At 35.2% G+C, this 16,454-nt stretch overlaps 4 protein-coding genes across 4 annotated transcripts; 2 read left to right on the top strand and 2 right to left on the bottom strand.

Moving 5' to 3' along the window:
• Positions 1–553: 553 nt before the first annotated feature.
• On the top strand, positions 554–1,401 carry LOC120627575 (radial spoke head protein 9 homolog). The gene has a single exon (XM_039895583.1). The coding sequence runs from the start codon at positions 576–578 to the stop codon at positions 1,389–1,391; it is 816 nt and encodes a 271-aa protein (XP_039751517.1). The 5' UTR covers positions 554–575; the 3' UTR covers positions 1,392–1,401.
• Positions 1,402–2,558: 1,157 nt separating this feature from the next.
• LOC120627490 (putative E3 ubiquitin-protein ligase UBR7) lies at positions 2,559–7,659 on the top strand. The gene is made up of 2 exons (XM_039895494.1): positions 2,559–2,861; positions 5,726–7,659. Exons 1-2 carry the CDS (start codon positions 2,697–2,699, stop codon positions 7,574–7,576), a joined length of 2,016 nt encoding a protein of 671 aa, XP_039751428.1. The 5' UTR covers positions 2,559–2,696; the 3' UTR covers positions 7,577–7,659.
• A 524-nt stretch (positions 7,660–8,183) lies between these two features.
• LOC120627727 (ubiquitin thioesterase otubain-like) lies at positions 8,184–10,546 on the bottom strand. The gene is made up of 5 exons (XM_039895751.1): positions 10,391–10,546; positions 10,001–10,300; positions 9,364–9,585; positions 8,792–8,902; positions 8,184–8,341 (listed from the first exon to the last, which is right to left on the bottom strand). Exons 1-5 carry the CDS (start codon positions 10,496–10,498, stop codon positions 8,255–8,257), a joined length of 828 nt encoding a protein of 275 aa, XP_039751685.1. The 5' UTR covers positions 10,499–10,546; the 3' UTR covers positions 8,184–8,254.
• A 1,626-nt stretch (positions 10,547–12,172) lies between these two features.
• Positions 12,173–16,353, bottom strand: LOC120627367 (pre-mRNA-splicing factor SPF27). Its single transcript, XM_039895359.1, has 5 exons — positions 16,212–16,353; positions 15,931–16,094; positions 15,569–15,781; positions 14,935–15,088; positions 12,173–12,364 (listed from the first exon to the last, which is right to left on the bottom strand). The coding sequence occupies exons 1-5, from the start codon at positions 16,284–16,286 to the stop codon at positions 12,230–12,232; spliced, it is 741 nt and encodes a 246-aa protein (XP_039751293.1). The 5' UTR covers positions 16,287–16,353; the 3' UTR covers positions 12,173–12,229.
• Positions 16,354–16,454: the final 101 nt, after the last annotated feature.

Raw genomic sequence — 16,454 nt, 5'->3', positions numbered from 1 at the left:
TTTGGAAGCCTAGCTGTAAGTGTTTTAAGTTAGCGGATGCAGTTATCGCCAGCACCTAACATGTTAAACATATGAACGGTACATAAGTGCCTGTGATAAGGTCTACATGAATAAAACATTTTTGAATTTTTGAACTTTTCAGAGTTAAGTGCGTTTATACTTTATATGACACGCGCATAGTACCTGCGCAATGCGACGCGATATGGCAGTGGTTTACTCAAAAACTATTAGGTTTTCGGTTTCTCATATATAAGTCTCAGAGACCGTACATAAACGTACGTACCTCTAAAGCCTATGAAGTTTTATTTCAGTTTTAATTTACGCGTTGTACATGCATAAAAGAACTGCCTACTCTTAAGATTAGGTAAGTACTCGTATTTTTGCTTATATAATAGACAGGTCAAATTCCTATACAAAATGCTACTTTAAATGTTTTTAAAATAAAAACTTCTTAGATCGGGCATATCAATAATAAAAACTGCGTACCGTAAAATTTATACTGACATTTGGAAGTCATAACAAACTGAGTAAAAAATCCGCACATAGCATTCCGAGATTGTATTTGTCTTCTTACCATGAATATTCACAAGCTATGGGAATACAAGGACTACGTGAATGTGAACGGGATGATGCTGACCAGTGAGTTGATATCGGTTCTGCAAAACTCCCTGACTCTACTGCAAGTCGAAAACCACTTCGCCCACGTGCAGTACTGGGGCCAGATATATGCAGTGGATGCGGATTACCACATTGCCGTCGGCTTAAGCAAGGACGCTCTGGCAGACAGAAAGTATTACTACACCACAGACTTCAAATTCTGGGGCTTGTTACCGAAAGCGAAAAAGAAGTATAAACATCTCTCTATATTAGCTACATACCCGTTCCGTGGAGACCCTGCGCTTAAAATCAAAGTTTTAGACGAAGCCGTAGAAGAAAATCATCCCGATAGATGTTCCATCATGAAGGAAGAGAGCAGACTCGCAGCCACCATCAGCACTATATGCGACGAAGCAGAAATATGTGCCAGGGGACAAATCCTAAAGCAGCCAGATGGAACTGTTGTTATAAACCCGAATTACTATGGGCTGACGGCTCCGGAAGCGAAACTCCTCAAGTCCTATCTCCATTTTCGCATTCCTCAACATCGTTGGAACACCAATCTTCTAACGCGACAAGACTACAACTACAGCATGGACTTTTTAGATTCAATCGACCAAGATATACCGAGCGGTTGTTGGAATTTGTCTCTTGAGCGTAACGGCAGTGTTGCTTATTTAAAAAGTTTGTCTTGGCCCGGAATGATGTATTTCCACAAAGTTAAATCGCCGGAAGCTGGGTTTTTGTACGTAGGTAACGGACGAAAAAATTTAGATGTGCCATTTCTACTTTAATTGCTGTTTACTGGAGGATATATACAAGTTTTTTTTTTAATATACTTCAAATTGTGTCTACTTACCTACTGCTGCTTGCTGATAACATAAAACGAAGGATAAGTCTATGGAAGACTTTTCCTTCATATTGAAAATATTGTTAGTGCAACATGATGTCGTTGTAGTTTATGTTAGTCTGTAGATACAATAATATGTTTGGATTGACTGTATTCTGTTGATAATGACCATCTTAACGGTTAAAACAGCGTCCCTGGAGAGTGGAACTTGCGCGTAGCACACCAGGAGTTCAGCTCCAGGGTATAACGACTTCAGAGTTTCTTGTTGTGTGGCTCAGCCCGCGACTCAACTTACGATGGCATCAGGTTATTCGGGTTAGTTTGCCTGGGGATTTATTCGTACGCTCCCGTTGTCACCATGGATAAAACCACCTTCGGATGACGTTAGAAATCGGGGATCTCACCTTTGAATGCGAAAACCCTGTACATAGATTGCATTAGTGTTTATAGCCATGATTAGGTACCTATGTAAAACATAATATAATTCTAAAAATGTATTATCCTGCCTTCCTGCTAACAAACTCTGAAATCTGAATACCTTCCTACCATCTTTTGTCTTTATTTCTCTAATAAAGTAACTTATTGTATGTCTAATAATATATTCTTGACCCAATCCGATTCCAAAACACTAATAAGAATTATTCTTGCATGCATGCATGTTATATTGGAATTTAGATTAAAACTTTAAGCAAATTTAAAGTTAAATATGGATTAGTATCAATATTTTCTATTCTGTTTCCGTTTTGTATTTTTGTCTGTATGAAATATTGTGAAAATAATGGCTATGATAGCAACATAATAAATCATTGCTTCAGACATTCCTAGCGCAATCTATTTTGATGGAAAAAATTCGCGTAGAGCAAATTACACAATTATTTATTATTCAAAATTAATGACCATATCGCGTATTATATCTGTCATAGCCTAATAAATTCTGAATCAAACCCAATTTGTGTCCTCTTTAATCCAATATTTCATTTCATCAACTAAAGTCTAAAACTGCCCCATACACTGACTTCTATGATACGCCCAAAAAAGTTAGAACCCACAGCCACGAAGATTCCCGTTCTATTTCCTCTACCACAGACTATGTAGCTAGTAAAGCATTCCTTCAAGTGCCTTCAATTTTGTCGTCGTGAAAAAATATTGGCGCGTCTTAATGTAACCGGCTTTTGAGAATCTTTGTTTCATAGAATATTAATTATATTTGTCTCGAACTTAACGTTGATAAGTGACACATCCGAACAAAATGGATACGGATCTTAAAAATACAAATGAAGACGCCGAAATGGCTGATTGCGATGGAGAAAAAGTTGTAACCATGATGGACGTCTTGCAAGAGCAGGAAGAATTCGAGGAAGATGTTAACGCCGTGCTGGGCGCGTCGGATGACAAGAATTGCACGTATTCTAAGGTAAAACGGGAACCCTGTTTAAGGTATAATCCATTTAATCTTGAATTTCTACGTCTAAGCCTTGTTGGAAATTAAGGTCAAAATTATCGTTAAAAACACCTGTACGTCAATCATAGTGGATATAGTGCCACCACTTCATTGTTCAATTGTATGTGAAACTATAAGACGCTATTACGGTTGCGTTATAGCTGGTATGAGTGAAAGAAAATGTATTATCAGCAGAAACTAGCATACGGCTGTAGTTTCTTGGATGCCCATCTCACTCGGTACATAAAAGCCTTTTTTTGTCTTAATAATAAAAAACACTCACTTTGAATTCGAATTTTAATGTTATTTGTAGATTTATACGCCACAAATATTGCTGTAGATTATACGCCACTACGCCACGACCCTTAGAAATCAAGTGAGTGAAAAACACTTGCTTCTTAGCTTAATAAAGACTGCTAAAGTAGAGATAGTAAAAAGTAATCAATCAATTTGACCAATAAATGACATTTGTCATGAAAACTGGTCCAAATTGAAATATTCAATCATTTGAATAATAATAATAATAATAAGATTTATTGCATAAATACATGTATGTAATCCGATGTTAGAATTTAGATCTTTTTATTGAAACAGTGTATTACCATTATTTTGGCGTGCAACTCACATATAATATTATTATTATAACATGAAATAGAAAATTAAAAAACCATTAAAGAAGAAATTACAATTATAATAAGAACGCAAAACAAAATAAATTATAATATCAATATTTATTATTATATATGTATTATTTTTGAAAGATGTATTAAAGTGTAGAAAATTCTAATCCCAGTTATTTAAAATAATACAAATTTTACTAAACTTGATTTTTCTAGAGGTTTGGTTATCCATAACAGTTAGTATGTTGTTTATGTACACTTCTGTAATAATGACCAAGTTCAATGAATTCCACAACTTATTTTTAATGGATGAAGCACATAAATGTATAAAATATACAAATGCCTTTTCATGAAGCTAACATGATTATATTAAATTCAGCTTCATTATTTTAGCGTTTACAAAACTTCTTATGTAGTTGAAGAATTGATTCAACTTTTTACACAATGTTGCAATTTTATTAAAAGTTTTATCTATACCTTATATCCCTAAGTTCTCATAGACACAGGTAATAGTGCCAATTCTGTTTTACAAAAATTGCTGAATGATACAAAATTGAAGTCTAAATATAGTGCTTTACTTTGTTTTAATAATTATCTGTTTGCCAATTTTTAGCCCAAACCACAGGTTTAACTGTGTATTGAAAGATTTAGTTAGTCAAACAGCTTTTAATTTTATGTATACCAATTATAGTCTTTTAGATTTTGTTTAGTGTGTGTGTGTTGTCACAACCTGTCCTCTTCTGGCGGATGTTGTAGGAGGTGAATATAATATGCAGCAGCTGTGCTACTGCTACCAGTGGCGTGCACTTGGTTTCTTACCAGGGCATGCATACAGCAGGAAAATTGCATAAACAGCAAAAATCTTCCTTTTATACGAGTTATATATCAATTTTAGGGTATGCAGTGCTTTTGTGCATCTATGAAGTGCACGGCACTGACTGCTACCATGTGACCCAACCCAACCAACCCCTATGCCAATGGCGGTTATTATGGGCGAACCCTCAAAAAGAGTGACGTATAACAAGAGGATAGCTTTGGTGGGCAACAGGCCAGTGGGAAGTAAAAGATTGGCAAACCCTCCTGTCAGGAGGGGCTTTTGTTCCAGCAGCGGACTTTTTCTGATATTGATTGATGATACAGATTTAGTGTCACAGTTAATGTGTGTAAATAACCTCAAGCTGATAAATCCCATCGTATTCACAATTTCGGAAATAGTGGGAACTTTTCTAGGGAATATCGAAAAAAAATCAAGAATTTAACTTATCTGTAACATACTTCCGTCGTTTTGGCGTAACGTATACCGTTCATTGCAAGCATCGGAATATTTCAAAAAGGATATTCTTTGCATTTTTTGCAAAATTACTGATGATGTTATATAGCCTATACAACTAGTTCTTGAGATGAGCGCGTTTAACGAAACAAATTCAAAATCTTTATTATACTACAATTTCGAAAACAATAAGAACGTAAAATTGTAAGAAGTACGTAATATAAATGTTTTTTTTTATAAGAGACCACCAACAACAACAACTGGCCTCATTTGACTGCTTATTAACACACACACACACACACACACATAATCCCGCAGGAACTAATTGTTTTCTCACTATAAATTTCCTTATTCACATTTCAAATCCTCAACTATGCCTTTCCAAAAAATCACGTCAATTGAAGGATAAATATGTAAAAAGTAGCTTACTTATATCCCACAGGAGCTGCATGTTTTTCCGGGATAAAGTCCTTTGTCACTTTTCAGGTCGTCAACTATGCTTATCCATAGCTTGTTGCGCGGATTTTGAAAGACAAATGCGGATTTCAATTAATTCAGAACAAATTTAGATTTTAGCATTTTTCTAAGCCCAAGGCATGTTAAACCATTGGGCCTATAAATATCTCTTATCATCTGATGTATTGGCCAACTAAGAGATGCTGTATCCTTTTGACTTGCTTGAAATCTACAGGATTTTTTTTGGATTTTACTGAGTATTCTAGTTACTTGACTAGTGAGCCCCACATTACTTTTCATAATTATTGGCTGCTGCCAAATTTCTTCTATTGAGAGCAATAATGACACAGACAGACATATAAACATTTTTTAATTGAAATTCTTTAAGAAATAAGCTTAAAAGTTTTAATATTCTGGTCCCAATTATAAGCATAATACAGATACATAATTTTTAATTTTTTTTGCATAACAAATGCGTCTTGCTTTTTCAGGGCTACATAAAAAGACAAGCAATTTATGCTTGCATGACTTGCTGTTCTGAAGCCAAGGATGATTTGACCAAAAGAGCTGGCGTATGTCTTGCATGCAGCCTGACCTGCCATGAAAACCATGACCTCATAGAATTGTACACAAAACGTAATTTTAAATGTGACTGTGGCAACCCCAAGTTTAACTCCCACCCTTGCCAGTTCACTGCAGATAAATCTGACCTTAATGAAGAGAATAATTATAATCAGAATTTTAGTGGTGTATATTGTGTTTGTCAAAGGCCTTACCCTGACCCAGAGTCAACAATAGACATAGAAATGATACAATGTATAATTTGCGAGGACTGGCTTCATGTAACTCATTTAGAAGGTAGTGTTCCTGACAATGATCAGTATTCTGAAATGATTTGCAAAGTTTGCATGGACAAAAATGACTTTTTACATGATTATAGCGATTTAGCTGTTAATATTGAAGTAGATGTAGTGACAAATGGAATTGATACTGATAATAAAATATGTAATGGTGATGCTGAACCAGTAAAGGTTTCAGATAACATTACAATTAGTCCTAAAGTAAGTATTAATAAGACAAATGGAGAAAACATGTGTGACACGAAAGAATCCGCAAATGAAGAAAATGATGATGATAAGTCCGTAGATACGCCAAGTGGAAAAGATGACACAAGTAGTTCTAAATTAGGAGCTACAGAAACAGCTCAATCCGAAGAAAATAAATTGGCGGATGTTACAGAAGATAATATAGAAGAAGAAATTACAAAAGACAACTGTCTGATCTCCGAAAACACCCATAAAGATGTTGATAACCAGAATGAAAGTTCTGATAATGAAGAGCAACAAAATAAAAACAAAGACCCTACAAGTAACTCTGAAGATGCTGGGACTGCTACAGAGCCAGAAAAGAAAGAGATTCTCGCAAAGAGTGCAGAACAGAAAGAGGAACAGAGATTGTTAGCTGAACCTGATGATGACAACTCAAAATTAGTAAAAACAGGTGATAATGACAAAGATAAAAATAATTTAGAATCAACTTCAGCAGCAGATGAGAAAAATACTAACAAAACAGATTCTGAAATTGATAAAACTTTAGGGACTGAGGAGATTTACACAGCTAAAGTAGACAACGAGAATAAGCAAAATGAATCTCAAAGTATTGAAGGTTCCACTGATAACATAAGTGAAAAAGAGCTGGGTGATAAATCAGATGAAAATTCAAAAAAAGATGGAATGGCTCATAGTATTCCTACTAAAGACAATTTAGTAGAAAATTGTATTATTGATACAAAAGAAGCTGTTATTAAAAGTGCAAACCAGAATGGACAAACAGAAGTACAGAGTAATGAAAAAAACACTGAGAAAAGGAAACTATCCACTGAAGAAAACTCTGATCCAAACATTAAAAAAGCAAAATTAGATGAACCGTGTGTGAGGCCAAAAGGTGTTGGAAAAGTACACAAAGGTGCAACGTTTTGGCCTACAACATTACGCCAAAAACTTTGTACTTGTAGGGAATGCATTACTATGTACAAGGATCTTTCAGTTCTATTTTTGATTGATCCAGAAGACACAGTGACTGCATATGAAAATTTGGGAAAACAAAAGATTGATGGCAAGCCTGTGTCTCAATATGAAAAAGGACTGGAAGCATTGTCATCATTGGACAGGATTCAACAAATAAACGCTTTAACTGAGTACAATAAAATGAGGGACAAGTTGTTAGATTTCCTTAAAAGCTTTAAAGATAGACGGGAAGTTGTCAAAGAAGAGGACATTAAAGCATTCTTTGCTGGAATGAAACCTAAACGGGAGCCAGATGGTGTATATTTCTGCAGATAAATTTTCTTTTTAATTTATAGACATGTTTAACTTAAATTTGACTTTTGTATCTTTAGCATTTAACAATTAAATTTATATTCTTATACAAGCCCCTTAATGTTACCTAATTAAAATACAGCTAGTGGTGATTGAAAATCATGCTAATATTATAAATGCAAGATAACCAAATGAAATATGTGAACAAAAACTATTGTTTAAAAGTTTCAAATAATCTGCATAATAATTATTTACTATGCATTATGTTTAAGCTTCACCCTTACTCGCGAAAAACTCATCAAGCGTACTGGACTGGTGATCTACCAGTCAGCTGTATAGCTTGTTCATAATAATCCCTTTTCAGGTATTGAGACTGAGCTATGAACAGCTGTTGGACATCAATTCAAATTATTAATTACATTGCGTCTCATAGCTCTCATAATTTTAAAAAAGGTTCAAAGGTTTTTTGCATCATGATAAGTTTATTATTTACTTAATTCTTGCATAACAATAAGGTACTAGTTTTTGCGTCCATCACAGGCGCGCTATGATAATGAAAATTGCATCCACATCATAATCTCCTAATCTCTTAATCTCCTAAAGTCTAGGCCAGGAATAAATGAAACATACATTAATCGGTATGAATAAGATAATTAAGTTTAATATGTAGTTGTTAAATGTGAAGTGGAATCGCGATAGAGATCACGCGTACAGAATGTCGTAGTGGCCCGGTCGGTACAGCAGGTGGACTAGCGGCTTCACGCCGTCGGGAAAGTCGTGGGCTATCACCTGGAAACGAGAGCAAAATTATAGACTTTTTAATTTATTGTTAAATTGATATTGCAAAAGAGCAACTGCTGGGTTTCCTCCTTACTTAGTAGAATCTGCCTTCTGATTCATTAGTAGTCTACAAACAGACTTGAAGCTTCAAAAGCGCTTATAAAGTAGGCCTATATATAAAATATACTATTACAATTTCTAGAATCCTATATCAAATACTTTCAATACAATAAACTTTGAACTATATAACCATCACAATTTGAAACCAACTAAAACCTCTACAGGAAGATAAGAGACGCACCTTAGGCGTACAATCAAACATGATCTATAAGACTGAAACTAAATCAATGAGCATAAACACAACACATTTGCTTTCAATTATCCAGGAGTGTGCCCGAGCCAGCATCATGTAATGGCTGCCAAACTATTGCAGTTTTGATTAGGTGTTAGTGTATTCACCTGACTGCCCTCGCCGCGGTCCATGTATTTGACCCTGATACCCGCATTGAGGGCATTGCTGAGTGCTATAATGTGGATGTGGTCAGACTCCTTATACATGGGCTCCACCTCCTAGAATCAAAGATACACTTTACTAGAGTTCAGAGAGTTAAGCAAAGTATAAAATTAGTTTGACTCAAGCGCCAATTGCTTTTTATTTAATAAGAGCATGAGTTGTGAAAAAATAAATTAATCACATGCATGATGCAGAATATAACAGGCCTCTCCATGCCTAATGGTTCATATAGAATAATATTTGATAGTTTGCCTAGTGAGTCAGGTTACAGGCTATGCTTTGCTTATGCATTAACACAATGTTTTAATGCAAACATTTAGGCTTTAAAACATTCTATTTGGAGGCAAACCACAACCTTATTGCATTTGATTAATTTAAAATATTATAAACAATATTATTTGTAATCATAACAAACAATTATTTTCTATCTTAGGTGTGGGTATGGTTAATAACTGTCCTATTCTTTAACAACTTAAGCTTAGGGATCCCAAACTTACATATAACATTATCACTATACCTGTCTACAAAACTCGATAACTGTACGAGGTCCCTCAATAAAGTTCTGGTAGAAGTCATGCTGTGTCTGCAGCTGCCCTGACGTGATAAGACGCAGGTAAACCACAATGTAGTCTGAATAACCCTGCTTGTTGAACTTGTCATGGAGTTCATCTCGGATTGAGCAAAGTTCCTCAGGGGAACCACCTACCTGTTCTCCCACTCTTTGAACTACTTCCATAAACTGGAACAATTATAAGATTAATATTGTGCATTGCATAAATTTTTTAGTATCTATCTTAAAAAAAATATTAAAAACATCCCACAGGTAGTGTGTAATTTTGAGTGGCCCCCTAGCCTGAATAGGGGGCCACTCAAAATTAAGGGGAAAGGTGTGTCATAGCATTCCACATTTTTCTTCTCAGGTCTTTCATTATATCACTGCACACCTAATAAATTTGATTTGATATGAAATTAGAAAATCAAACACTTAAATAAAGTCCCACTTTTAGCCCCTAATAATGATATAACAAATTAAAAATATTATCAAATGAGATTAAGAGGGTATAAAAAAAAAAAGTAGAATGCAATATTAAATTAATTATCAAGTTATACGGACATCATAAACAAACTAGTATAACCTCAAAATGTCAACTCACAGTTTCGTAAAAGTCTTCAACAGTGAACTGAGGAAAGCCTAGTGCGACGAGGATTTCCTTCGAGTTCTTCGCTATTTCATAAAACTTATCAAACTCCTGTTTGTCGGTGAGGAGATGCTCTAAATAAGCGTAAGAAAATGCACGGAAAAAACAATTTCCGTCTGGTCTTGTTCTTCTTATAGATTTGTATTTGGCGGCGAGGTCTTTGACTTTAAGTAGATACACGGGATCCTCGTTGTATTCTTTTTCTAGTGACGATAGCGGTTCGAGATCTCCGACGAGGGGAATCGACTCTGATATCTAAAAAGTTAAAAACAAACACAGCATCGAATCATTGTTGTCAAATAAACAAAAAAAATAACACCGAACAGAAAAAAACAACTCCCTCACCTCTTTCTCTATTTCGCGCTGTTGTTTCATAATTAACTCATCTTGATTTGTTGAATTTTCAATTAAATTACCGGTACAAGCGCTGCTGCTCGACGCATCGTCCGCCATTTTCAAGTTTTATAAAAATAATATTGTTGACGTTTGCCTGTTTGACAGCTTGTGACATAATTTATTATTTTCGCCAAATTGACTTAACGGCTCTGGGTTCTAGCTGAACGTTCCCAGTTGGAACAAACATAAACCATTTCTTATAGTAGTAATTGACGAGACCAAGCAGATGGCCCACTTGATGGTAAGAGGAAAACTATTGGCTTTAAACGGAATACCAATGATGCTGCTTGCAACAAGCGTAAATCTCCAATCGCAAGCCGGTGACCTTCGAAATAACCGCCAGAGATAAAAAATTTAAAATGGGTACCTGCCGTTTATTAAGCATCGAATTTCTTTTTGTTCCAATCATTTGCATGCACATTAGAGTGAAAATAAAATACACGTGTACTCATAATAATATTAAATTACTGTTGTTGTATAAGACTCATTAATTTAATTAAAAAATAGGCTCAGACTGCGAAAGCTACTATGCTCACAAGTTAAGTGTGTCATCAAGCAATAGAGTGCCTAGGCTTCTTTTTACTCCAGAAAGGATTGAATTGGTTTTCTAATAACTTTCCCATTTATTTTCATGAAGCATATACAGTAATAAACAATTTAAAAAACAATCCAGTCTTATATATAACAGAATTAATAAAGCACTTAATATATACCAATTAAAGTCTTACGATTGTAAAACAAAAATTACTCAATGGTTACAATCACTAACATATGAAAAAACTGAACTCCTTTTGCAACTGATAAAGTAAGTCATTAAATTTATTAAACAATAAGGTTTATTACTTAAGTAATAATCAGCCTCACGCATATACACGCACGCGCGCACGCAAGCACGTTCTCACACACACACACGCACGTACACATAACATAATCGCACTCACACTGCATGTTTTACTCGCATGCCAGAAATTACAAAAATAAAATAAAAAAAAATTATTATGTAAATAAATTGAGATAAAAATGTGTTTTGTAATGGAAGAGCGAGATCTTCTGGCACAGGTTTTAAACTTAACAGAAGTTCTCCGCCTTATCTGCTATTGTTTTATGTGAACAAATAAATTTTCATTTCATTTCACAGTATGCCCAAAGAGTAAGTACAATATTATACCTAAAGGATTGCAGAAGCAATGATTTTGGAATAAGTAATGCCGTGTCTACACTAAAAAAATGAATGAATTCTGCTCTTTCAACTATTTCTGCGGCAAAAGACGATTTATTATGAATAAATACCTACGAATGTTCCTGCACAACCAGGTTAGGCCCATAAGCCGACGTGTGGCCGCTGAGTGTACAACAGCTACTAGAAGCCACTGGCGAGAGTTTGTGTAATGCTAGCGAATTTAACCATATACCTAATCTACTTCCTCAAATAGAAGGTCGTCTAGTAGAAAATGAACGCTGACACGGCACTATAACCCTAGGTAAAGATAATTTAAACTACTACTGACTTACGAAGAATTTATTTCGCAGGAGTTCGCATTTTCGTATTTTTTTAATGAAAATCGATAACAATTTGTATAACGATGTTTTTACGATCATTCTCGAGGATGAGGATATTGGTGTGAACTGTGACAGGTAGCCAAGCATCCTTAAAGTGGATATGAGTAGCCGGATTGTGAAAGTTTAAATATTACTAACTTCTACAGGTAACTTAATAATAAAACACCGCAGTTAGTAAGCTTAATAACAATTTATTTACTTATACATTTGTTTAAAAACCCTATTATATCAATCTGCAAACATGTCTTCTATTTTCTTCTGTACTTCCTTCTCTGTCTCAGAGTTGAGTTTGTCCGGAAGATTCTTGACTGCTTCAATATCCATATCGGGTGTTTCATCGTCCTCTGATACTTGTCCTTTGGCCTGAAAATAATAAGAAAATTGCAATAACTGAAATAAGGAAGTTCTGGGAAACTGTGCTGTCACTAGAATGCGTTCTTTTGATCCCATATAAATCCAACCAAAAGGCAAGAGTTACTTAATATGTAATAGTATCTAGTACTAGCTGTCCCGGCGAACTTTTATTTTTTGATGAATGTTATATTTTAATATTAATTATCCTATTCCGGTCTAAGAGAAATCCAAAAAATCAAACATCATAAAAATTGGTCCAGTAATTCTTGAGTTATAAATGGTGTAAATAACACAACTTTCTTTTATGTATATAGATAATAATATAATAACTACCTCACGAAGTTTTTCGTGTCGTCACATAAAACATCGTGAGGTGGCGGTGAGGAGGTTTTGAATTAATTATTAATAATAATATGGTAACTACTGATAAAGAAGTTGCAAGTACTTTTAAAAAACTTTTTTAGAATGTTCCAATTTTGTTAACAGATTCACTAAATTCCTCGCCTACTGCAGCTCAGAATTTATTAAGAGGCATCATTAATGAGTGCAACGTTTTGTTTTATTTCATTTTAAACATATAGATGCATCGGATATCATTAAAAACTTCAAGTTGTTAAAATTGAAGAAAACAGGTGATATATGGGGAATGTCGGTAATGGTAATATCTCATATTATTGACGTCATTGCTCCTCTTTTAGCCATAATTTTCAATGAATGTGTTGATTTAGGTACTTTCCCAAACCTAATGAAACATAGTAAACTCATTCCTCTATTTAAATCTGGTAATAAAAATGATATAAACCATTACAGACCTATTTCAATCTTACCAGCTCTTAGGAAGATATTTGACAAAATTATATTAAATCAACGTTTATATCACTTTAATGTAAATAACTTACTACACCCTGAGCAGCATGGCTTTACTAAAGGACGTAGCACAACGGACGCAGGCGCTAAACTTATAAAACATGTTTATGATGCCTGGGAATGTTCACAGAACGCCATGGGGGTTTTTTGTGATTTATCTAAAGCTTCCGATTGTGTTGATCATAAAACCTTGCTTCTTTAGCTAAGCCACTATATGGTATCCAAAACGTTGCACTAAATTTGGTTGCCTCTTATCTCAGCAATAGAATCCAAAGAGTTTGCATAAATGATGCAAAGTCTCAGGGTTCAAATACCTCAATGGGTGTCCCACAAGGCTCGATTTTGGGTCCCTTTCTATTTTTAGTGTATATAAATGATCTACCGTACCATGTCAGTGGAACATGCGACATTGTATTGTTTGCAGATGATACATCTCTATTTTTAAGACTGATAGGAGTAAAGATAACTCTGACGAAGTAAACCGTGTTATGTCGCATGTGTCGCACTGGTTCACAGTTAAGAAAATGAACGCTACTTTTAAATGCAAAAAAAACAAAGTGTGTCGAATTTATCTTACCAAATGTAAAGAAAATTGATAAAAATATAATGATAAATGGTAAATCACTAAAAATAGAGACTTCCACAGTTTTTCTGGGCGTGACCTTGGATAATAAGCTACAGTAGGGTGTCCATATAGATTCACTAGCGGATAAACTAAGCTCGGCTGCCTACGCAGACAGATTACTGACGTTGAAATAGCTAGGCTTGTTTATTTTGCGTACTTTCATAGTGTTATGTCCTATGGAATCTTGTTATGGAGCAAAGCAACTGATATCGAAACTATATTTATATTGCAGAAAAGAGCTGTACGGCCAATATATAAACTTAAATCACGCGAATCCCTCCGTGAGAAGTTTAAAGAAATAGGCATACTTACTGTAGCTTCACAATATATTTATAACAATATAATATTTGTAAGACAACATATTAGTCTTTATAAACAAAAAGTGGACATAAACAGTCGACTTACAAGAAATGGTCATAAATTAGAGTCATCTGCATATTGTCAGCGAAAGGAACAGAAGACATTTGTGGGATTGAGTATACGCTTTTATAATATGATTCCTAAGGTGATTTTGGACCTGCCAATGCATAAGTTTAAGGAATTTGTTAAAACACATTTATTACAGCGAGGTTACTATACAATTGATGATTTTCTTAATGACAAGGTTGCTTGGAAGCATCCGGCTCCACTTTCAGCTCTCACAAGATAGAAAAATGAATGTTAAAATGTAAAATGTAAATTGTTGATGTTGGAAAAAGCAACTGCTGAGTTTCTTGCTGGCTTCTTCTCGGTAGAATCTGCCTTCCGAACCGGTGGTAGAATCAATACAAACAGACAGACTTGATGTTTCAAAAGTGCTTATATTAGGCCTACTTAAAACAAATGAATTTTGTTTTTTTTTTTAATTTTGAGGAAACCTGCTTGCTTGAGCAAGCAGGTTCTTGATTTCCTCACAAGTTCTCTTCATATTTGAAAATTCAGAAATTATTAATTGCAAAATTGATCATGACTCAAAAAAGACCACAGCTCTCACCACGCCAGGGAGAAATAAATAAATATACTACATAGTACACACAAGTAGTTAATAAGTCTCATCAAAAAATTATTGATTCGCCGTTCAAGTAGAGTCACTAGAATAGTAATGTACCTTTTCTAGTTGTATTTCGAGCTGCATGATCGCACGCTCGAGTCGGTAGTTGTCCGATACGAGCTGCGCCCAGCGCCTCCGCAGCGCCCGCAGACGAGCGCCGCTAGCCGTCTGGGATCTCTTACGCTCCCAGTTAACTGCCGCTATTTGTTTCCTATGACAACCATTTATTATTAGTAGTAGTATAGCTTTATGTGACTGAGCTTGCGCAGGAAAGTACTACCACCATGCTTACACCTGGTCCTGCCCCCAAACAGCATTGCTGTGTTCCGGTCTATAGGGAATAGTAACCAGTGTAATTACAGAAGCATAAGGCTACGCCTCAGGTTGACAGTCGAATGGCCACATCCTTTATTTCTTGCATTACATTTTATATCCAGATTAGACAAACTTTATAGATAAATTCATGCTGTAAGTAGTTAAAAAAACTCTTAAAATCGTCAAATTCATGAAAAGACCAACTCTGAAACATATTCTGAATCCCTGGCTTCAGCTTTCATTAACATGTCACTAACATACTTTATGTAATCACAAACAAACAATAATCTTAAGCATGGAATAAGCTTAGGTATGGAAATGTTCAAACTATTTATTAATTTGACAAAAGTATGCAAATGGGGGCCATAAATTTTACCTTAACTGTGAGTGTATATTCTGTGAAGATGAGACCAGTGCTTGCAGAACATTCAAATAAGAGCGCCAAGCTTCTGTACTGAATTGCAACTGAAGCTCCAAGTTTAACACCCTAGTGGCTTGATGTGAGAGTTGAGCATGCGAGTTGTCTACAGCTTCCACCCAGGCTGTTGGCTCTCCAAGACGCCCTGCTGACGGTGGTGGCAATTCATATCTAAAATATGATAATATTATGTTAATGTCATGCACATCTCATGAAAACAATTATGACTTAGAGAGTTGCTGGGCATCAAGTAAAGAAGCTTTAGTGTGGAACCCAGCCCTCTTTATGTGGAGAAGCTTCAGAGTAAAGTAACGCTTAACCTTTTCATAGACAACGGCTCCATGGGCAACCTTTGTTGTACTCGCTCCATTTCTCGCTGCAAAGCCCCCGTTTCGAATGCAGTACTAGGTTCTGGTCCCGCATTTTCTAAATAATTCTTTGTAGGCCTATACCTCCTGCATTCCTCTTCGACCATAGCCAATGCCTACAAAATATGGTAAATAAATTAGTGGGTATTGTACATCATTTGTTCAAAAGAGTTCACATTGGCGAGTTTGAATGTAAATTGAAGAAAGCAGGACACGGAACTGAAAATCCTTACCGCTTCTCGAACTCCTGGATCATCGTAACCTTGGTCAATATAAGGCAATGCATCGACTACCACCTCTCCAGCCATTTTTATTAATTAATTTAATTTATTACAACTTGATTGTCCAAATGACCAAAACAGGAGCGTTGTTTTGACTTTTGTTTTTTTTTTCACTTGCTTCAAGGCTCTGGGTTCTAGCCTTTTTAGCTGCTGGTTTCAGCATTTAGCTTACCACAGTTCAAGTTGCCTAAGAAT

The sequence above is a fragment of the Pararge aegeria genome, chromosome 11 (genome assembly GCF_905163445.1).
Source record: "Pararge aegeria chromosome 11, ilParAegt1.1, whole genome shotgun sequence".
NCBI classification, from domain to species: domain Eukaryota; kingdom Metazoa; phylum Arthropoda; class Insecta; order Lepidoptera; family Nymphalidae; genus Pararge; species Pararge aegeria.
Note: the sequence above shows the minus strand (reverse complement) of the source record. Positions and strands in the feature narration are given on the sequence as shown.

Bases quoted from the DNA above. Each gene is read 5' to 3' on its own strand.
- LOC120627575 (XM_039895583.1), top strand. From the start codon at position 576: ATGAATATTCACAAGCTATGGGAATACAAGGACTACGTGAATGTGAAC.
- LOC120627490 (XM_039895494.1), top strand. From the start codon at position 2,697: ATGGATACGGATCTTAAAAATACAAATGAAGACGCCGAAATGGCTGAT. The intron at 2,862-5,725 runs GTAAAACGGGAA...TTGCTTTTTCAG, and splicing joins AGAATTGCACGTATTCTAAG to GGCTACATAAAAAGACAAGC.
- LOC120627727 (XM_039895751.1), bottom strand. From the start codon at position 10,498: ATGGCGGACGATGCGTCGAGCAGCAGCGCTTGTACCGGTAATTTAATT. The intron at 9,586-10,000 runs GTGAGTTGACAT...TAATTGTTCCAG, and splicing joins TTGAAGACTTTTACGAAACT to TTTATGGAAGTAGTTCAAAG. The intron at 8,342-8,791 runs GTGAATACACTA...TCTCGTTTCCAG, and splicing joins ACCGCGGCGAGGGCAGTCAG to GTGATAGCCCACGACTTTCC.
- LOC120627367 (XM_039895359.1), bottom strand. From the start codon at position 16,286: ATGGCTGGAGAGGTGGTAGTCGATGCATTGCCTTATATTGACCAAGGT. The intron at 16,095-16,211 runs GTAAGGATTTTC...CATATTTTGTAG, and splicing joins ATCCAGGAGTTCGAGAAGCG to GCATTGGCTATGGTCGAAGA. The intron at 15,782-15,930 runs GTTAAGCGTTAC...ATCATATTTTAG, and splicing joins GAGCCGTTGTCTATGAAAAG to ATATGAATTGCCACCACCGT.